The 22,513-nt window shown below is 52.5% G+C and overlaps 1 protein-coding gene across 1 annotated transcript in view; it reads right to left on the minus strand.

The window, feature by feature from the left end:
* Positions 1-20,767, minus strand: part of PREX1 (phosphatidylinositol-3,4,5-trisphosphate dependent Rac exchange factor 1) — a 177,450-nt gene extending 156,683 nt beyond the window's left edge. Inside the window, exon 1 of the mRNA XM_028125219.2 lies at positions 20,435-20,767. Coding sequence (XP_027981020.2) covers positions 20,435-20,647 — 213 coding nt within the window. The 5' untranslated portion in view covers positions 20,648-20,767. The remainder of the gene's footprint in view (positions 1-20,434) is intronic.
* Between the last annotated feature and the right edge of the window lie 1,746 nt (positions 20,768-22,513).

Raw genomic sequence — 22,513 nt, forward strand, 5'->3', positions numbered from 1 at the left:
TGAACTCATCCCTGCCTCAGGGCCTTTGCACGGGCAGTCCCTTCTGCCTGGAACACAGCACCTCCTGCCTTTCTTCCCATGGGTTCAGGTCCCATTTCAAGTTACCTACCTCATCAGACAGGCCTGCCCTGATCATCAAATCCAAAACAGCCCCCAACACTCTAATTCATATCCCTGTACTGCCATATTCATGGGGCTTGTCATTTGTAGGGTTTTCCTTATTTATCGTCCATCTCTCCCCACTTAAATGTCCGATCTCCCAGAGCAGGGATTTTCTCTGTTTCGTTCCCTGCTGCTTCCTCAGTGCCTGGCTGGAGTAATGGTAAGACCTGAAATGATATCTGCTGACACTGTGAAGACAGCAGAAAACAAGATTCCTGGAGCTTAAAAGTGTGTCTAACATGGTGTGTGAATCACCCATTCCCTCTGTGGCAAGGGCTCTGACAGAAGATAGGCAGGCCTGAGAGCTAGCAAAGGGGGATCTGAGCCAGGCTAGGGCACAGGGAGGGGGCGAGCCAAAGAGGGCTTTCCTGAGAAGGTACTGTAGCCCACTCGGCCAGCAGTATGCACCTCCCAGCTCCCAGGAGCTCATTAGAAATGCAGCTTCTCAGTCCCCCTGCCCCACCACCCAGACCTGCTGACCCAGAATCTGTACTTTAATTAGGTCCCCAGGTGGTTTGACTATATAGTAAAATTTGAGATATCCTGGTTTAGACCCAGGATGGGTTGGTAATAGCAGGCCAGTCTGGTTCAGGGAGTCCCTGGGAACCAAAAGGCCAAAGTCTGTAAAACACAGCTTCCCAGGACCATGGGCTAGAAAGAGCCCCAGGCCCATCCAGGGACCCTAAGCATCTTTCCTCCCTCAGGCCCAAAATAGGATCCGAGAAGCCCACAGTCAGCAGATGCAGGAGGGGAGGGAGAAGGGGGGTAGGAACCTGGCAGATTTGCGTGGCAGACTCCCTGAGAGCCGTACCATCTGGAGCCCCTTTGTGATACAGGCAGGGGAGCATGGTGGAGAGGCAGAGAACCAGGAGTATTTATAAAGTGCAGGGTGATGGGGCAAAGGAGGTGTGTGCAGGGAGAGGCAGGGGGCCACCTGTCACCAGGAAACCTGCAGCAACCCCACTTTGCTCCCAACCACCTGCAATACACAGGGTCATGCACCCCCCCCAAAACCAGTGAGAATATACACGAAATACATGAAATCCACCTTTTCAGCAGTTCCCAGAAATGTGACCTCCTGAAAGCCGTTCTGAGTCCCAATCTTGGTACATATGGTTATGGAGGAGCTGAGCCTCACCTCCATCCACAGTGACAAACATATGACCCCAGGCCTGACCGGTCAGAGCTCTGGGCTCCAGGATGGGCAATCCTTGGTTCATGGACGGGTATATGACCTAAGGGTGAAGCCAGAGAGCACCTGGATCCAAATACGCCTGAAGCCATTACTCCTAAGTGAACCCGTAAAGGTCTTTTTTTTTTTTTAACTTGGGACCCTTTGAATTGGGGGTTCTGTCATTTACAATCCAAAGAGTCCTGATATATCTTGATATATCTGTTAAAATACTTACCACCCTGAACTGTCATTACTTATGTGCCCATTCTCTCCCCTGGACTGGAGCTCCTTAAGGACACACACCATTGTTCGATTTAGCTCTGTTCCTGGTATCCATATATTCTATATCAGAAGTCCAGATGTATAACATAATCTCAGGAGATAAGGGACAACGAATGAATGGTGTTCCTTCCTTCACTCTACAAATATTTACTGAGTACCCACTAGGTATCAGGTACTGTTTTAGGTCTGGGAGCAACAGGGAACAGGAGAGATAAAAATCCCTGCCCTCCAGGAGCTCAAATTCAAGTGAGTGGGGAGTAGACGATAATCAAACAAGTGAGTAAAATATAAATGCAATGGAGAAGGGAAAGGGAACACGGGAAGGAGATGCAATTTTTAGATGGGGAGGTCAGGGAAGGCCACACTGAGAAAGTGAGATATCTGAGTAGAGACCTAAAGAGGTAACAAACTACATGGATACCTGAGGAATGCTTTAGACCATGCAGTCAGCAAATGCAAAGGCCCTGGGGCTGGACTATGTTAGGTATGTTTAGAGATAAGGTCAGAGAGGTAAACATGGGCAGTGGAATGACCAGATACTGGAGGGCCATCTAGGTCATCTTCAGGGCTGTGACTTTTATACTGAGGGAGGTCAGAGCCGTGGGAGGGTTTTGAGCAGAGGAATGTGATGTGACTCACACAAGATGTCAGGGGGCAATGATAGAGGGGACCCGGGAGGAGGTGACTGCAGCAGTCCCAGCAGGAGGCAATGGCGGCAGAAACCAGGGTGGCGGCTGTGGAGGGCTGAGGACTGATTCCGGGTAGTTGTTGAAGGTGGAGCTAACGGGATTTCCTAAGGGGACGAGCAGAGTGGAGACGGCTCCAAGCATGTGCCTGAGTAAGTGGGAGGCCGGAGGGGCCACTAACTAGACAGGAGGGGCCCCGGAACAGGGGGAGCAGGAGAGAATGCAGAGTCTGCGATGCCCACCAGGCACCCAGGGAGAGATGCCCAGCTGTCATGGGGATACAGACACCTGGACGTCAGGGCAGAGGTCGGCACAGGAAATGTTAGCAAAGGGATGGCATCTCACGGGAGTGAATGAGAGGACCTCAACCACAGAAGGATGAGAAAAGACGAAAGACCAAGGGAGAGAGGGGACGAATCATCTCCTCGCCACTGGGCTTCCGCGCCCGCCAGCCTCTCTGACTGAGAGCTGGGGACAGGGAGTGACGGAGTCCCAATGACATCAGTTCCTTCTGAAATGAACTGCTGGGGACACCCTGCTCCTGGGAGAGGTCAGCAGGGCAGGAGTTAGCTTCCCACGCCGCTCCACCACCCCGCTGAGAAACTGAGGCTCAGAGAGGGACAAAGCTGATGCAAGGGGCTCTGAGGCCCAGCTCGGCTGGCAGAGCCGCCCGACCCAGGCCCCGGGCTGCAGACACAATGCACTGCTGTCAAACATAGCTTTTCATGAGCAGAAATAGAGAAATAGAGACCCCCACCCACCCAGCCACCGCCTCCACCCCACCTTCCCCAGCTGCCGGCATGGAGGGTGTGACAAAAGTCTGACATGGGGGGAAGGGACTGAGGACATGTCTTGGCCCCCCAAGTCACAGTGAATGCAGCCAGGACAGAACAGGCACCGAGCTGGGGGGCGGGAGGGGTAGCCAGCACCACACTCAGGACCGGGTCTGCAGAGTCTGCCCAGGGTCAGGGTCTTCCCTCTGCCGGGACGCGAAGGGATCCGAGCCCACCTCAGCGGTGGCCCCCCTCGGGCCGTGACTGCCTTGCCTGTCAGATGGGTGGCCGATGCAGAGACACCGATGTCGTCAGTGTGGCAGACCAGCTAGCATCCACTGTGCTAGACACTGCTTGAACCCAGATTCTCGACCATGGCACCACTGACATTTCGGGTCAGGTCACTGTTGCAGGGGCCATCCTAGGCCCTGCAGGACGTTTAGCCACAACGCTGGCTTCCACCCACAAGAGGCCAGAGGCACCTGCCTCCCCAGTTAGGACGGCCAAGAAGGTCTGCAGACATTGCCAAATGTCCGCCGTGGGGGCAGGGGGCAAAAATGGCCCTTCTCTGCGAACCGAGGTCCCAGGTACAGTTCGAGGCCAACCAGCACATCAGCTCCCTAGAGGGAAAGATCTGCGTCCCTTTGTCAAATCTGGGGCCCAGGGGTAACTTAAGGGGCCTCAACCACCCCACTATGATTCGCAAAGCCCCACAGGAGTATGTCTTTGACCCAATGTTACAGACACACACGTCTGCCACGCAGCGGGTGAAAAGCCAGTAATTATTTTTCTTTTAATTATTAGTTTATCTTGGGGCGCCTGGGTGGTTCAGTCGTTAAGCGTCTGCCTTCGGCTCAGGTCATGATCCCAGGGTCCTGGGATCGAGCCCCACATCAGGCTCCCTGCTCCGCGGGAAGCCCGCTTCTCCCTCTCCCACTCCCCCTGCTTGTGTTCCCTCTCTCGCTGTGTCTTTCTCTGTCAAATAAATAAATAAAATCTTTAAAAAAAATTATTAGTTTATCTTAATTTGACAAATTTGAGAAATAGTGTGTTAATTATAACTGGTGAAGCAATACAAAAAAAAAAGGACAAAGATAAAATATCTTCTCCGCACCCCTCCTCATTATCAGCCTGAGACCACCAATGTTAATTTTCTGGTGTGCGTCCTACAGAGCCTTTCTCCCCGTTCATAAACACCCGTTGAGAGAGTCTTGTTGTACTTAATTTTTCTACAAAATTGGGATCACACTCTACATTTGACTCGCAACTTAACCTTTCTTGCTTAACGGTACGGCATGTACAACCCTTCCTGTCAAAAGGAGATCAAGCTCGTTCTTCTCAACAGCTGCCTGATATCCCAGCACATGGAAAAACAACAATCTTAGTCAGAATTTTCTGTTAATGTGGCTTCCCTGAGCCCTTTTTTCTGGCCATTTACAAAGAAAACTGAAATATCTTTGTAACTTACGTCTCTACATGCTTTTTTTTCTTGGTTTTATAGGGGAGATTCCCAAATGAACTGAATTAAAGGGTACTGTGGGTTTTTTTAATTTATTTATTTCTAAAAACACTATTTTTCCCAAAAGACGCCAGTCGTCAACACTCCCACCAGCATCATATGGAACTGCCTATGTCCCAGAGGCCATGCCAACACTGGGTATTATCACTTTGCACGTGTAAGAGAGAGAGTGGTAATGCTACCAGAGGTAACGTTGACGGGTTACTCAGCAGAAATGTCCACATAGCTCTCATTCCACAAAATAATACCAATTCAAGAGCATTCTGGACCCAAATGAGGACCGAGGATTGTCAGGAAGCAGGATGTCCATCTACTGGGCCCTGAGATGCCTTTCTCCCAAGCCCCTCCCCATCCTCACAAGCTGCCTCCTGAGCCTGCACTATCCTCACTTCTGAAATGGATTTCACACCCAGACATAACAAAGATGGCTTTGTCACTAGGAAAGAGGGAGCGACTGTTGCCAGAACATTCTGGGTTCTGTTCATTCAAATCTCCGTGTGTGGGGAGGAGGAGAGTGGAGTCCGGGGAGAATAGGAGGCTTCCCACTCTGGAACTGACCTTAGGGGTAGATGCTTTGGGCAGAGCTGAAGTAGCCCCAAACTCCCCGTCCTTCACTCACTGGCTCATCCCACGAATATTTGCTGAGCGCTTATGACGTGCTAGGCGCTCCAGGAAGCACTTCACATTCATCACCTCATATAATTCATCCCCACAGCCTGATAAGAGAGGTAACATCATTAACCTCATTTTACAGATGAGAAAACTGAGGCTCAATCAGATAAAGCCCGGATCCAACATCACACTACTACTAAATAACACAGGAGCACAAAGAAGAGGCAATTAACCTCTAACCACCCACAGAAAACCCCAGGCCCCAGGTGCCACCTTGCTCTCCCTGGGCTACCATGGCAGGCTCTTCCCTCTGCCTCCACCCTGCCCCTCTACAGTCCATTCTCCACTAGCAGCCAAAGGGACCCTGGGAAAACTAAGTCAGATTCTGTCCCTCCGCCACTCAAAAGTCCCAAGGAGCCCTACCTCACTCAAAGTGAAATGCAAAATCCTTACAGTGGCCCACAATGCCCTGCCCAATCTGGCCACCAGGCTCCCCACCCCCACTGCTACCTCCTTGGCTTCACCTCCAATTCACTCTCCACCTGGCTTACTCTGCTCTGGCCACTCTAGCCTCTTTCCTGAAATATGTTCCTGCCTCAGGGCCTTTGCACTTGCTGTTCCCTGTGCCTGGAATGTTCTTCTCCCAGAGACAGAGATTGTCATTTCCCTAGGGTGACAATACCTAGAAGGGGCAGAGCCTGGATTCAAACCCAGGCTGTGTGCCCTCAGAGAAGACAAAATGTATCCAGCAGGGGGGTGCCTGGGTGGTTCTGTCGTTAAGCGTCTGCCTTCGGCTCAGGTCATGATCCCAGGGTCCTGGGATCGAGTCCCACATCGGGCTTCCTGCTCCGCGGGGAGCCTGCTTCTCCATCTCCCACTCCCCCTGCTGTGTTCCCTCTCTCGCTGTGTCTCTCTCTGTCAAATAAATAAATAAAATCTTTTAAAAAAAAAAAAGAATGTATCCAGCAGGGTCTGCCAGAAGAGAAAAGGATGCTGTGTGACTCTAGGCAGGTTGCTGAACCTTTTCAACCTCTGTTTCCTCGTGTACAAAATAGGCAACATAGGCAACCTTCCCCATCAGGTTCCTGGAGGCCACACTGCTTGAGACACGTCCACTGAGCATAACACCTCATACTTATGGACGCTGGTGTTACTATTAGATCCATGAAAAGAGCCAGAACAGTCAAGGAAGACCTCTTAAGGAAGCAGAGTATGAACAGGGCTTTGAAGGTAGGAACTGGAAAAGCCATGAGGCACTACAGGCAAGCCAGGTGACAACAGGGTTCAGTGGGAACTCACGGCTCAGGAGAAGGCAAATGCTTGTAATCTGAGATGGAGGCACCAGCAGAGACGAGGAGAGATGCTCCCACCCGGCACCCTTCCCTTCTTCCTGTCCCAGCACCTGGGGTCTTTCTTCCTGGAGTTAATGTTCCCTTACTGCCGTGGGGCACAGGTGGGCCCCTCACCCAGACCTGGCCACTCCAAGTCTCGGTGATTCGGTCAGGGACAGCCACACGACCCAAGGCAGCCAATCAGAGCCCAGTCCAGGACAAAGGACAGACCCTTCCCTGACACCAGCCCCCAAGCAATTCCCATTTGCGCTAAGGCAGTTTGAGCTGGGCCTCCGGTCACTTGCCACCAAGGACTGCTGACGATGAGCGTCTGCTACTCTCATCAGCAACAGCAGTAATATTATTGTTCTTGTTCTCGCTCTTGTTATTCTCTCAAAACCGAGACGTGGGAGAAAGGAGGCCAGGGAGAGGGTGCTGCTGGGCTACACATGGTCGGGAGGACGCGGAGCCTGCCGGGGGTGGTATCAGGGCCCTGCAGTCCAAGAGAAGGCCCTCTCACACCCGTGCCGGAACCCACTGCTTCCTCTCTGCGGTCTGCACCCAGGGCCTCCCAACGGAGCACAAGTACAGAACGAGATTCGGGAAGCAGGACAGACGAATGTGGGAATCTCCAGTTCAACAGCTGAGCTTGCAAAAAAGAAGAGGGACTTGCCCGCAGGCCCCAGGAGATGGAAGCCAGGGGGTAATGGAATCACCCTCTCTAAGGCAGCCCCTCCTTCTTCCCCTCTGCTCACCTCACCGAGCCAGAGGGACCACCCACCCACCTCAAATTCAGCTGCCTACAGCCACCCGGAAGGTAAGGCAGAGCTGGATGGGTGTCCTTCGTAATGGCAACGAAAGCAGCCAACCTCTTCACAAAAGAGCACATTTCTGCTTGTTAAACACATTTTTGCTTATTAAACACATCTTTCTTCCAAAGAGAAATCTGCCACCTCCTACTTTTCTTAAAACATAGGACCTTCTTTGCCTTTCAGTTTTCCATCTGACAGAAACAAAGGTTAGAAGAAATATTCCATTGTTCTCTTAACTCTATATTAAAAAACAAAAACAAAAACCTAGCAGGGCAAGCGTAATGATAAATGGCAACTACCATTTCGTTTCTATTTCAGGGACATTAGGGAAGAGTGGGGAGTGTGGCAAAGTGAAGACTTAAGCCCTGTCTGAATGGAACAGCTGCCGTTCAGCTCCAGCCAAGCCCTGCCTATAGGAATGTGAACTTGGTGTACATAGAGTTTTCTGATTAAAGAGCCAGAAATATGGATTTTTGTATGAAATACCTTGATTTTTCAATGTTGGCAACCAGTAAATTTTTCAAACACTGTACATGCCTGACAAAATCTACTTATGGGCCTGATGCGGCGTGAGGACCTCCAGCTGGAAACCCAAGGTTCTGTGGCCCCATGGACGTTGAGTAAGAGTAAGCAGCTCTGTTTTCATCACATCTGTGTCCTCAGCAGTGAGCACAGGACCTGGGACACAGCATGGGCCCCCCCCAATCCAACACATACACCCCACACTTATAGGGCCCTCATGTCAAAGAGTCTGGGAGTGATGTTTCCCAGGGACACAGGAACCCTGCAGGCACGTGGGAGCCCTCTGACTCATCTGGACATGACTTAAGCCTCCCTCTGTCCTCCAAGGTGTCTTAGCTGTTGGACAAAGCAGAACAATCATGGGACAGGAGACAAGAAACCTGGGTTCAAATTCCATCTCAGCCACAAGCTCACTTGGTGAGCCTGGGCCAAGTCAGGCTTGGAACAGCTCTGAGTCTCAGTTTCTCCCTCTGGAAAAATGAGACAAATGAGTGAGAAGATGTCTTGGTCTCTTCCAGCTCTTACAAGCTGATTCTAGGACTCTAGCTGCCAGTGAGTGACTTCTTTGGGTTAGTAAAAACCAAAAGGTTTGAACCAAGGCTTCTTCAGCCCTCAGTTACTAGATGGATATAAGAGCTGGCAGCTTGAACAAAGACAATGCACATGGTCTGCCAGTTTGACAAACTGGAAACCATGTAAACGCACAATCTAAGATAAATGTTTAAGTAATAATAATAATAGGGGCACCTAGGTGGCTCAGTCAGTTGAGCATCCAACTCTTGGTTTCGGCTCAGGTCATGGATCTCAGGGCCGTGGGGTCGAGCCCCGTGTCAGGTTCCGCGCTCAGTGGGGAGTCTGCTTGGTGCTCTCTCCCCTCTCCCTCTGCCCCTCCCACTCGTGCTCCCTCTCTCTCTCGCAAATAAATAAATAAAATCTTTAAAAAAAAAATAAAATAATTAGGGCGCCTGGTTGGCTCAGTCGTTAAGCATCTGCCTTCGGCTCAGGTCATGATCCCGGAGTCCTGGGATCGAGCCCCGCATCGGGCTCCCTGCTCAGCGGGAAGCCTGCTTCTCCCTCCCCCACTCCCCCTGCTTGTGTTCCCTCTCTCGCTGTCTCTCTCTCTCTGTCAAATAAATAAATAAAATCTTTAAATAAATAAAATAATACAAATAATAATTGTATTCACATAATATTTCATGTTTATCAGTGGAATGACTGGAATTCTAACTAATACACTTGAAGCAGCCCCCGTGTGCTGGGCAGCTGCGTGAGCTTTCCAGATGTTACCTCATCTAACTCCCCCACTGATGGAGAAAACAGCACTATTTCAGGAGAGAGGACACTGAGGCACACACCGGTGAAGCGGATGGCCCTTGATGACACAGCCACTAAGGAGTCAGCATCCGACCTGGGTAGTGGGGAGCCCACGTTTCACTACGAAGCCCCCACATACCATTACAAAGCCATCAGAGGCTCGGCGATGAAGAAGGCTTGGTGCAAACTTGGGAGGAATCCCCCAGAAGAGACCAGAGGAGAAAGATACAATATCGTGTGGGCAGTGGGGTTACTCCCAGGCTAAAACAAAGGCAAACAACAAGGACAAATCTAACAAAAGGTGACACTGGCTGTCGTCTGCAAGGGTCCTCATCGCCCAAGGTTCTACAATGAGTGTGGTGAGAGCAAAGATGGCCAACACACGGCGGGCGCCCCTGGGAGCCAGCACCATGCCCGGCTAATCCTTTCTCCTCAGCGGCCACAGCAGCGGGAGCCCCCCGAGGGCCCGCATGTTTGCCTGCGCTGGGCTGCAGTACCCCCAGCATCTACAGCAGACCCAGATGCCCAGCAGATGCTCAGTAAAATGTGTGTGAAGATACAACAAGCCTGTCAGGTAGGAACAGCAACTTCCCCATTTTACAGCTAAGTAAACTGCCTATTTTACAGCTAAGTAAACTGAGGCCCAAGAGTCCGCTGCCCCAGGTCACAGAGCTGAGAAGTGGTGGCCAAGGACAAGCACTGGCAGAACCGCATCTCAGCGAAGAGTTTCTGCTGCCCGCACCAAGGGGTCAAAACCACACACAAAATCACCAGAGGGACAGGATCCAGGCAGTAGGACCGAACCCTGGAATGGGGACGACAGCGGAGGGGAGCTAGGTATAAAGGACACTGTTGGGGAAACAGGTGAAATCTGAATACAGATTGTAGATCATATAAACTAGTATCAATGTTAAATTTCCTGATTTTGTTCAGTGTACTATGGTTACAGTAAAGAGAACATCTGCGTCCTTAAGAGATACATGCTGAATGACTGAGGGGCATCATATCTGCAGTTATTCTCAAATGGATCAAAGTCATGATAATTGTAATAACGTACGTGTGTGCGTGTGCGTGTGCACGCATTTGCGTCTATACGGGGTTGAGGGAGGCAGGTGGGAGAGGGGAAGGAGGAGGGGAGGATTAAAAGCAAAGGTAGCCAACAGCTAAGGATTGGTGAATCTGGGTGAAGGGGATACAGGCGGCTCTGTATTCTTGACATGTCAAAATAAAAAGTCACCCCAAAATTAACTTTAAAAACAAATGTATGAAATTGCCCATAAATATGGCATACGAGGGTTCTGTGTCTAGTCCTCTGCACCTACGTAGAAATATAGAATACCTATAGCCAGGTATACGCGCAAAACATTTTACCATCCTTGGCTCCATGAAGGAATGCTTGTGGCTGAATGGACAGGAAGGAATGTGCTTTTGACACACACCCTGCCACTTTATATTATTACCTCTGTGATCAAGGGGAAATAAATCTTCAAAACCACCCAGCAACAGTCTGGCCAGCCATCAGCTGGTGGCTGGGACCGCAGGGAGCTCCCTCTGACCTCCTGATGTGATAAGGACACCAGTCTGTAGCCACTCCCCATACTGGGCTCCGCGTGCCCCAAAGTCAAGGCCACTCATTAAGAACGTAGCAGGACCCAAACTGTGTCTCATTCATCCCCTTGTCACTCATCTACTCCCTTGCCCGAAGCTAACGAGGGCTGGGTGGTGGGGACCGATCAGCAAACACAGCAGACCGGGGCCCTCAGCCCACACGCCACCTTTGGTCATGTTTGAGAGCACGAGACTGTCTTAGTCCCAGGTCCCCAAACGTCTGCACAAAAGCATTTAGCCGTTAGATCAATCAAGACAATTATGTCCTCTTACATAAGAAAACATACACACGTATACTGAGGAAAAGTGAATTTTTTCATCCAACAAATATTTAATGAGCACCTACTACGTGCCAGGCAATGTTCTTGGTGCCTGACAAAGTGAATGGAACAGAAGACATGGCCTGTCCTCTTGGAGCTGACACTCGGGTGAGTGAGACAAACAATAAACAGTAAGTCGGTCAGCCATCTAGTGTGTCAGGTGGTAGCAGGGAAGCGGAAGGAGATAGGAAGCAGCGAGGTGGGGGTGGAGTACAATTTTGAAAGGGGGAGGGGTGGTCAGCAAAAGACCTCCTCGGGAACAGGCCAGAGTGAGCCACAGGGATAGTGGGAGAAGAGCATCCCAGACAGAACCAGTGAGAAGACCATGAGGCAGGAGAAAGGACATGTGTGGCTGGGGGGGCAGGGGTGGGGGGAGGGAGGAGGAGCGAAAGGAGATTCTGGAATTAGGTAGCGGTGATAATTGCACAACTTTGCGAAAATACTCAAAACCACTGAATCATACACTTTGAAAGGGTGAGGTTTATGGTGTGTGAATCATATCTCAATTAAAAAAAAAATGTATGAGAAAGAAGAAGACAGACTAACAGGAGAGGAGACAGAACTTTCCAGGCCATCCTGAGGACTTTGCTTTTACTCTGAGGGAGGCGGGAGCCACGGGAGGGCTCTGAGCAGGGCGGTGGTGAGAACTGACTCAAGCTCTAACTGGACCCCTGTGGCTGTGTATGGAGGGCAGATTGGGGCAGGCCCAGGTGAGAGCAGAGCAGGCAACTGTAATCGTCCTGGCTGCTTCTCGACCGGGTGTCCTTGGGCAAGGCATTTCACTTTCTGTGCCTCAGTCTTCCTCACCTGTGAAGTGGGTTTGAAAACTATGTTCCCCAACACTACAGGGCAGAGGTGAGACCTAATATATCACACAGGAAAGTGTTGTTAAGGTGGCTATGAGTCGGGTGGAGGCAAAGGTACTGCCAAACAGTTTTTAATCATGCAAATTAGTTTCCTGAACAGAAAACAGGGGGTACCTTCCTCTCTCACAGGAAGCAGAGACCCATCATAAATCAACAGCCCTCTCACCAGGGGCCACCCACACAGCCTGCTTACGCCCTGGTCATGAACAGGGATCCAAATTCTTCATCAGGTGTGGTCAGCTCAGACACAGCACTCATGGAGGCTGAGACCCAGAAGGGATGGAAATAGCCCTGGGTCACACAGCAGCCCACCCTGAGGGTCTGGGGATCCGCCTGGCGAGGGGAAGGTATGGTCCTCCCTCCTGGATGAGTGTCCAGGCCAGAGGCAGGAGGTGGCTGCTGAGATCTTGGGAAGACCCCCGTGCAGTACAATTTCCAGATCATCAATGAGACCATGCCACACCCCTGCTGAAAACCCTCCACTCCACCGAGAATCAAACCCACAGTGCTCACCATGCATGAGTCCCATACCACACCAACTTCATCTCCCCAACTCCGCCATCCTGGCCTCCTGCTGTTCCTCAAACAAGCCAAGCATGGTCCTGCTTCAGGGCCTTTGCACATGCTGCCTCCCCTCTACCCGGAACACACTCTTCTCAACGCTCTCTACAGCTGGCTCCTTCTCAACCCCAGGACTCAGCTCAGATGCCACCTCTTCAGAGAGGCCTTCCCTGACCACCCCATCTCAAGGAGATGCCACCATCCCCATCACCAGCACATCTTCATTTTATTTCCTTCTTGGTGCATCCACTCCCCAGCTGAGTAGACTTGAGCAAGTTACTCCATTTCTCTGGGCCTTAGTTGCCCCATCCACAAAATCGGCACAAGAGTTGTTGCAAGGGCTCAAAGAGATAATCCACACAAAGCATAGGAGGGCCTCAGTGAATATAATCATTGCATCTGTCGCCACCTATTCAAGTGATCTCTCTTTGTATTGTCTAAAGATTCCACGAGGGCAGGGGCCTTATCCATCTTGTTCTGGCCATGTGCCAGCACCGAGCCCAGAGTCCATGTATGGAATGAAGAAGTGAATGAGTGAATGAAAGCACCAACCGCCCACAGCCCCCACTGGCCCTAGCCTCGCTGCTGCTGCTGCTGCAGCTGGGAGCAGCTCCTTACGGAAGCTGCCCACCACCTCCCTGCAAGGGGGAAAATACAAGCCCCCAGATCCTGGTGGCTCATGGCCACCTGCTTCCACCAGACTTTGGTGGCCCTAGTCCCGCCAGCCTGAAATAGCCTTGCCTCCCCTGGCCCAGACACAAGGGATCGTCTGTCAGTCCCACCCTGGGGAAGGAACCAGGCGGGTAAACACAGATTGAGTGTCCGACCACAAGACAAAAGAGGAGCAGGCTGAGCCCCTTCTGGTCCTCGAGGAGCCGAGAAAATACAAATAAACTTGACACAGGGCTAGGAGGCTGGAAGACTTCCTTCCTTCCTTCCTCGGGGTTCCTCTCAGATAGCAGGAGAGCGGGCAGCAGGTACCGGGGTAGCCCTGACCTCGGCTCAGCGCTCAGCTCTGCAGGCCCTTCCCACGGGTGACTGCACTTGGTCCTTGCGGCAAGCCCCTAAGGGCTCCCATCACCTCCATCGGCGACGGGGAGCCCAGGACTCGGGGAGGCAAAAGGACTTGCCCGAGGCCACATGGGGGCAGAGCGGGGATTCGACCCCAGGCCGTTTGGCTTCTAAAATCCATGAACCCGAGACACAAGGCTGGATGAAAAGAGCGACCCTATCATGGCACTCAGGTAAGCACATACACACTCAGACACAGCACTTCCATGTGTCTCTGCATACGCATATAAATGCCCTGAAATGGTCTGAAAGCAGAGCTCGTGGTCAAAGGAGCTTGTAGCCAGGGGTTATTCGGTCCCCCTGGGGCACATGTGACAATATCTGGAGACATTTTTTGATTGTGCCAACTGAGGGAGAAGGGCGCTATAGGCATCTAGTGGGGAGAGGGCAGGACTGCTGTTAAACATCCTACAATGCACAGGACAGCCTCCCACAATGGACAGTGATCCCGCCCCAATATTTCAGCAGTGCCAAGGGCTGAAGTATGGAGGGATTAGCCCCAGACCGGCAGCTAGGGCTGAAATGCCCCCTGTGGAACCTCTTTAAGAGGGACCTTTGAGCCAGGCTAAAACACAAATCCTGGGAACTCTTCTCCCAGAATTCTCAGGATGGAACCCTGACCAGCCCCAGGGCCACCACCCTTGACCAGAGCTCACCTCCCTCTGGGGGCCACAACTTCTGCAGGGGGTCCCTCTAGGGTCTCACCTGCAAAACAAGGAGTTTCAGACGCCCCTCTCCTCCCTCCCACAACCCCCCCCCCCCAGCCACTTGCTATCAAGTTCTATGTCTCCACAACTCTGGGGCAAGAACCAGCTGGGGCCCAGCCCTGTACCTGAGGAACAAGGCACCCTGGTTTGAGGACCAGCCCACCTCGATTACCCACCTCCTACCAGGATTCCAGCCAGAGAGCTGGAGAAGAGAAATCACAAGAATCTGAGAGGTTCAGTTCTTCTACAGGCAGGCATGCCCAGTTTCAGAGACACCTCTTACAAAAGGTGGGGGGCGGGGGGGGGGCACACTGTGAAGCAAAGAGGATGTGGGTTTCTTGATCTGAGGGAGTGGCCCAAGCTCAACAGGTCTTCTGCTCAGCAGCCTGATAAAGGGGGACACCCTCTAAGAAAGGGGTGCCCTGAAGCCAGGGACACCAACTCCGTGCCTCTCTTTTTTAAGTGACAGATAAATGGTTATGAGGGAAAACACCCAATAATAGTGAATGGGCGCCCGGGATGCTCATTTGAAGAACACACTCATTCAAATGCATGGGATGTAGCATCTCTGTTGGGTTGTCCTTCTCCGCAGGACAAGAGCTACATCTGCCCTGTTGACAGCTGCCTTTTCTGGCCTAGAACGCTGCCAGACTATACAGCAGGTGTTCCCAAACTACCTGCACACTGAGAAAAGCAGTCTAATTTCTTTTTGGATTTCCCTGTGGACAGCTCTGTTTGCCCTGCACAAAAGATGCCCCCACCACTCCTGCTGACAACTGAGGTTTTTATCATCAAAAGATCTTCCCTGACTTCCTAATGGTGTTCTGTCCAATACAAAGTGGCCCGGCATCCTGAAGCTCCGATAATTTGGACCTCTGGGCTTAATTCTTGTCCACATGGGCAGCCGGAGGTCTCACAAAGGCAGTTAATTTTGGTCATGAACACAGCATCATCTTGGGAAGTTCAGGAAAGCGGTCAAGAACGTGGGTTATGCGGCCAGACTACCTAGGCTAGAATCCCAGCTCTGTCAGGCTGTGTGACCTTGCAAAACTGACTTGGCCTCTCTGTGCCTTGGTTTCATTTGTAAAATGGGAAGCACAATACCTAGCACTTCAGAGTTGATACACAGAGAATGCTTTATACGGGGCTTGCAAACATTCAGTACTTCATAAGTGTTAGCGAATTATTATTATTGCTGTTACATTAAGCTAATAATCATGCTGAAATAGAATTCTTTCTGTCAGAGTTTTGTAACATATATGTTCACATACATATGCATAATTTTATATGAAAACAGTATTATAAATGAGATTTCTGAGTAGATTTTTCCCTTTATTATCTTCCCACTTGCCTTTCTCCACAAGATAGACATCCTTGCATCCTCGTCCCTAAGGGCCCATAGTGTCCTACATACGACACGTGTTATGCTATGATTATCGTTTATTTTCCCAAAGCAAAATTGTGGTTATACACACTTCTCAGCTCCTACGTTTTGCAACACGCTGTCGTGAAAATCCCTGAAGTCACTGAGTAGGTCACTCTGTTTCAGTGACTACAGAATTTAAAATGTGACCCCCACCCCGCCTCCTGGCATTTCTCTCTAGTGCAAGACCAGCAGCAAAAAAAAAAATCTTCAAAAAAAACACTGACAACACAAAACCACAGTTTCTTGTTTTGGCAAGCAGAGCTCCAATGAGAAGAGAAGCTCTGGTCTCCTACCCCCAAAAAAGCAGAACCAGAAAGCATTCTGGGAGCTTTCTGCCGACACCCCGATCCTCAGCCGATCGAGCAGACCCTCTGGGTGCGTGGGAGTGACAGAGGTCTCTGTCCCCAGCCAAGGGCAGTCCTTCAGGAGCCTGCTGACCAACCGTTACCCAGGGGTCTCTCTACCATCCCCTCAGGCTCCTGTCTTCCCACCCCTGCCTGGCTGGCACACCAATCGTAGGATGCGTTGGCACCTGCCCCTGAGGTCTCCCCACCTGCAAGCAGGGACCCCAAACCAATCCAACCAAGAGGCAAGCGGGCCCAAGATTCAATCAGCTTCCTCTTTAAGTGGGAGGGGGGAGACTGTGAACCCCAAACAGACAATCCCCTCTGACAACCCCAAACAGACCCCCACTGCTGCACATCCCCGAAAAAGCCACCAGAGCATATCAGCTATGTGCCTGGCACAGTGCTAACAGCTTCAAGGTCACGTTCATTCAAGCGTCACAACACCCCTATGACACAGGTGCTATACTGTTCCCATTGTACAGATGGGGAAACTGAGGCACTGAGCAGGCTAGTGACCTTCCCAGGCCCACACGCAGTCAATGTGGGGGAAAGCCACGATGCAAACACCAGCAGCCTGGCTCCAGAGCACCCCATTCAACCCTCACGTCATGGACAGACATTGAGCACAGAGGAGGAAGCTGGCAGCCTGCCACTTCCATTCTTCTAGAGTTCTGCCCATTCTGCAGAAGACAGAACAGGAGCCACACAGGAGAAGTAACCAGAGGATGTGCAGGCAGAAGGTCAGGGTCACACAGACCTCAGTTCTGCCACCTTAAGAAATCATGGGCCAAGCCCTTTATAAGCCAGAGACAGTCTGCGAGGTGCCTAGGGACATGCGCTCTGGGGTGGGCAGCCTGCGACCAGAGCCTGGCACTGCTATCTACGTGGCCCAGGGCAGCCCACTTAAACTATCTTTGCCACAACTTCCTCATGTGTCACTGGTAATAAGAACACTCCCTTCATGGGGTAGCGGAAAGATCAAACAAATGGGTACATGTGAAGTGCCCAGAACTATCAATAATGAATCAGTGTCAGCTCCTACACGGTAATGACTAGAATTGTTATTATCATTGTTAACACTGCCCAAGAACACACAGGGAACACCCAACACAGCCAGGGCTTCTCAACGTTGAAATCCAAGGTTCTGAGTCAAAACCCAGGGCACTTTCTCCCACAATCTCTGTGGTATCCCCCAAGAAAGATCTAGCATCTCTACAAGAGGGCTGTCCTTGCCTTCCCGTGCCTCTTACATAAACATACACAAAACATGGCACCAAAGTCATCAGTCCCCCTTGGAGATGGGGAGGGGTGTAAACCAGTTCCTGAAGGTAATGGGGAAAGGTGGGGAGATTCTGGAAGAACCACAGAGCCCCAGAATCGGAAAAAACAAACAAACAAAAAAACCACTAGTTCCGGAGTTTAGACAGTCAAAAGGAAATTCACTCAGGTCCCTGTCCTCCTTTCAGTGCTGACTCAGACCTCACTTCCTCCAGGCAGCCCTCCCTGACTTCTGCTCACTGGAAGCTGGAATCCTTTAACCCTAATCATCTGTATTATTTCATCATCATATAACAGAAAAGTTAATGATGATAACTCATATTTATATACCATACTACCTGCCAGGCACTGTTCTAAGTGCTTTATATATATTTATATAACTGACGTATCCTCTTGAAAACCCTGTAAGATAAGATCTATTATCAACTCCTATTTCACAGATGAGGAAAGTGCGGCTCAGAAAGGTTAAGCCACTTGCCTAAGGTCATACAGCCCAAGGACTCAAACCCAAGCAGTCTAGCTCCAGAGACTTGGATTTGAATTTCTGTAAGCATCCACTTTGCCACCATCAACTAGATTGTCCCCTCCTTGAGGGCAGGAACCGGGAGCTGGCCCTTCTGCATGTCCCACATTTCTCCGTCATTTCTACTGACAACAGGACCTTAAAACTAGGGGACACAGGAAGGCCAGGACAGCCCTTCAAGACCCGCCTCTGCCTCATGGAATTAAAAGCGGGGAGGGATTACCGAGCATTCTTCCCTTACCAAGTATAAAGGCTCGGAGGAGAGAGTGGGAAGACAGAAGAGAACAACCTGCAGGCTGCCAGCCTCACTGCGTGGAAAGCCTTGGTAATTAGCAGTTCCTGAAGCTAAGCCCTGGGTTTTCAAAACTGAAAGGCCCTGGGGTTGTTTAGGGGGCATTTCTGATGGAACAAAACAAGACAGGCCTCCTGTGGCTCAAGAACAAGGTATGGCTGGTCAGGTTACACAATCAGTCCGTTTCCGGCACCAGCCTGGGGACACCCGAAAGGACAAGGCAGAAAAGCAGCCTGGATTCTCCTCCCCTGGGTTTACAGGTGGAAAAACGGAGGCCACGGCAGGGAGCATGACTGGTCTAAGAACCAGCTCATCTCAGAACAGACAGGTCAATCCTAACAAAAATTGATGAACTCAATAATGTGGAAGTACGGAAATCCGTTGTTTTTTTTTTTCCTGTTTCTTTAATAGTAAGAATGGTTGATTCCAATCAATTTCCATTATTCCAGCAACCTCAGACTCTACAAGTGGACAATTTGAAACCACAGTTAACTCAAACACAGTCTGTTATCTGTTCCGAAATGCACCACACCATCTAGGCAAGGGTGTGGGAGGAAGAGGTATATTTTCTTACCCGTTAATATAAAAATTGGTTTGTCTTTCCTCTTCCCCTTCCAGACTGAGGAGGAGGGAGTGGTTCAGAAGGAGCAGTAAGGAGCTCCCGAGAATTTGACATTGCTCAGAGATATCAGAGCTGTCTACATCTTTATATCAGAAACTGCCAGCTTCAAACTGAACAGATTCCTTTTTATTTTTTTAACTATGAGAGAGGGAGAGATGGGAAAGAAATGCCAACCGTGCCTTATTCTCACAGGCCTTTCTAGAAGGGTCTTTTAGCCAAATGGTTTTCAATGCCACCGCACAACTCCCCAACCCCCCAAGCCCCCCCCCCACACACACACCTCTTTTCACAGAGAGAAGGGCTTTCTCCTCCCTGTGTTGTAACTAGGACTTCACACAGCCTCAGCTGTACCTCCAAGCCAATGGGGACCCCAGAGGATGCCAGAGGGCTCCCTCTTTCCCCCAGAGACTGGGAGCTGCAGAGCCAGGCTCTGGGGTTTCTGGAGGTACAACCACCACCCCCACCAGCTCTTCCTGAACCAGGATTAAAAGACTTCCTAGAGCCAAGAAGAGAGTAAATGAGGTCCCAGCAGGAGGCATGTAGATTAAAGCCCTCAGAGTCTCCTAACTTCCAGCGAGGCTTGGCCCCAGGCCCACCCCCTCTACCCTCTGGCCACTTTTCTCACTTCCTAGGAGAGTAGGGAAGTGGCCCCTTCCTCCTTCTCACGGGGGGAATTTAAAAAAAAAAAAAAAAGAAAGAAAGAAGAAAAGAAAAAGAAACGCACCATAGTAGTTTGGAGCACCCGCTGGGACCGCCCTGGTTCAAAACCCGGTATCCCCAATTAACCAGCTGTGTCATTCTGGGCAAAAGTTACTCAGCCTCGCTGGAGCTAAACTCTCCCATCTAAAAAATGGGGCAAATACTTGTCCCTACTTCATGGGCCACTCGGAAGGCTAAACCTCCTAATGACACGTTAAGTGCCTGCCACATAGTAAGCGCTCAACTGTTATTTTAGAGTCTGACGCGGTGGTTTTGCCACTTAGAGATGGGGGTGGGACCTGGACTGCCAAGTCTTGAGTTTGAAACCCACTCTCCCCAAGCTCCAGCAAAAGCGTGTGCACTGGGGAAAGGGGTCCTACCCTGAGGTTTTGTGGGTTTGTGGGATCTCCATCCCTCTCCCGGGCTCTGGGTTGAATCCTCCTCTCGGAGGGGCGCTGGGCTCTAGGATGTCTAGGATCCGTCCCGGATGAGTAGTCGGTGGTGCACTAGGTGGCGAAGAAATCGCCGCGGAGGGGTGGGGGGGGACGCAGGAGCGCCAGCTCCCGGCGCCTGGGTCCCAGAGCCCCTACCTCGCGGATGTAACTAATTTTAAAACTATTTGAAAGGCGGGAGGGGAAAAGAAAAAGACAAAAGGGCAGCGTGCAGAGGGGAAACGGAGTGCGGGAGACCCCGAGTCCGGGCTTGGACCGCTGGCCGGCCAAGGAGGCGACAGCCCAGCTCTGGAGGAGCCCGGATTTTTCCATTTGTCTGTGCGCCCGGTAGGGCGCCCCTGAGGCGACTCTCGCGACCCCCAGGGACCTCTGCCACAGGTTGTGGGGACCGCCCCGCGCTGGAGGCCCCTGCGCTCCAAAGCAGGGCTGGCGGCCGGAACAGAAGCTGTCCCCGCGCGCCCCGGGCGACACTCACCGATTGCAAGAAGCGCAAGGTGCCCACGTAGTCCCTCTCGGTGCCCAAGATCTCATTGAGGACGCAGAGGCGGAGGCGCAGCTGGCGCTCGGAATCCCGGGCGGCCGCGCACGGGCCAGAGCTGGGCGCAGCGGCGCCAGGGGCCCGGGGGTCCGGGTGGGCACCGTCCCCAGCCCCGTCGCCGCTGGGATCGCTGCCGCCGGGTCCCTCCATTCTAGCGCGGCCGCGCGGCGCCTGCTCCTTCCCCCGCGCGAAGGTCGCGCCGAACGGCGACTCAGGCGTCCAGGCGCCCCATCCCGGACGGGGCGCGCCGGCGGGCCGGGCTCAGCGGCGGGCCCGGCGCCTGGCGCGGCGGGCGGGCGGGACTGGGGGCGGGCGGCCGGGGCCGGGGGCGGAGGCACCGCGCGGAGGCTGGACGAGGGGCGGGAGGGGGCTGGCCCTCGGGGCTCCCAGACGGCGGGTCCCGCCGCCGCCGCCGCCCCCGCCGCCAAGGGAGCGTCTGCCAAGTGCCACGCCGCTCTCGGGCCGCAAAGGCGCTCCGCGCGCGCGCCGGGCCCCTTGGAGACGCGCCGCCGGCGCTCGGCGGCTACGTCGGAAGCTGAGAGCGGCCGGAGTCGGGGCGCTCGGGCGGGAACCCTCCGGCAGGGGCGCCGCGGAGGCCAGGGACCCCCGAGGCGGCGCGCGCGCCACTGCCCACGCGCCAACTCCGCGCCCGGACGCGTGGCCCCCTCCCCCGCCGCGGGCTACGCCACTCCCACCCGCCACACGCGACACCCACCGCGCGCAGGCACACGCACGCAGGTCCGGCCGCGGCGGCCGCCGGCTGCCGCCGCTCGGGCTGACACAAGCCCGGCTCGAAAAGCGGCCAGCCCGCCCCGGCCCGCGCGACCTCGCCGGCCCGGGAAGAAAGGGGGGGCGGCCCCTTGCCGGGCCGTGCCAGCCTCTGGGACACTTAGCCCTTTGGGTGCCCTCGGGCGCTGCCACGACCTTGGGGAAGGAAGACGCGCGGCTCTCTGTCCCTCCGTTTCTCTTGCCCTCTCCTTCCTTCCGTTTTTGTCCCTTTCTTTCGGAACTTCTTTGCCCCCAAGAGACGACCCTGCTCCTTCCACCTTTCCCAGAAGGAATTAGTATCTGCTCTCGAGTTATCAAGTAGCAGCTGCTCTGTCCGCGCCCCCCCCCCCCAACCACCCACCACCCGGGGAAAAGGCCTTGGGAAACCCGGCTGCTGCTCTAGGCTGCTCTGTGTGACCTTGATCATCACCAGAACCGCTTGACTAATGTCCTCACCTGCCTCACAGGAAGGCATGGAGAGGTGACGGAACTCTGGGCCCTAGAGTAAGCTGCTCAGGTTTGAATTCTATCTCCCTCACTTGCTGGTGGGTCACCTTGGGCTGGTTTCCTTGCCTCAAGAGCCTTAGTGTTCTCATCAATACAATGGGAATGATACTGCTACCTACCTTGTAGGGTCCCACACAGGGTTATGTGTTAGTCCACAGGACATAGTTGGAACAGTGCCCAGTACCTAGAAAATTCTCTATGTTTGTCCTTTATTATTATTGTTATTCATGTGCAAACTGCTCTTATTGGCCTGGCCCCATTCTCCAAACTGTCCACGAAATCCCAAATCTTCCCCTAGTCCCCCCCAGGGATTGTACTGTCTCAGCAGTGGATTAAATGATTCATATGCCCCCTCTAGTCTGTAATCATCCTTTAGGCAAGAACACGACTGCTTATTTATCTTCTGTTCCAGACACCCAAGACTGTTCTCCTGTTGGCCTGGGCAAATACTCCAAGTTCCTCAGGACTCTGGGAGAGAGTTGGGTGGCCTCTGCCGTCTAGGAAATGTGTCTTTGGAACTGTGGACAAGGTGGTGGCATTTGATGTGGGCCTCGAGTGAGTGAAGTTCTTCTGGGCAGGCAGTAAAGGGTGTGCGGTAGGTGAGTCTGCCAGGTGTAGGTAGTGGAGTCGATTACGTCCAAAAGATGTAGAGGTTTCTGAGGAGCTCTGCTGTGTGACCTTAGACTAGTCACAGCACCTCTCTGAGCCTCAGATGTCCCATCTTTAAATTAATCCTATCTA

The sequence above is a fragment of the Eumetopias jubatus genome, unplaced genomic scaffold, assembly GCF_037043125.1.
Source record: "Eumetopias jubatus isolate StellerSeaLion01/CBP00866 unplaced genomic scaffold, mEumJub1_p1.0 scaffold_9, whole genome shotgun sequence".
NCBI classification, from domain to species: domain Eukaryota; kingdom Metazoa; phylum Chordata; class Mammalia; order Carnivora; family Otariidae; genus Eumetopias; species Eumetopias jubatus.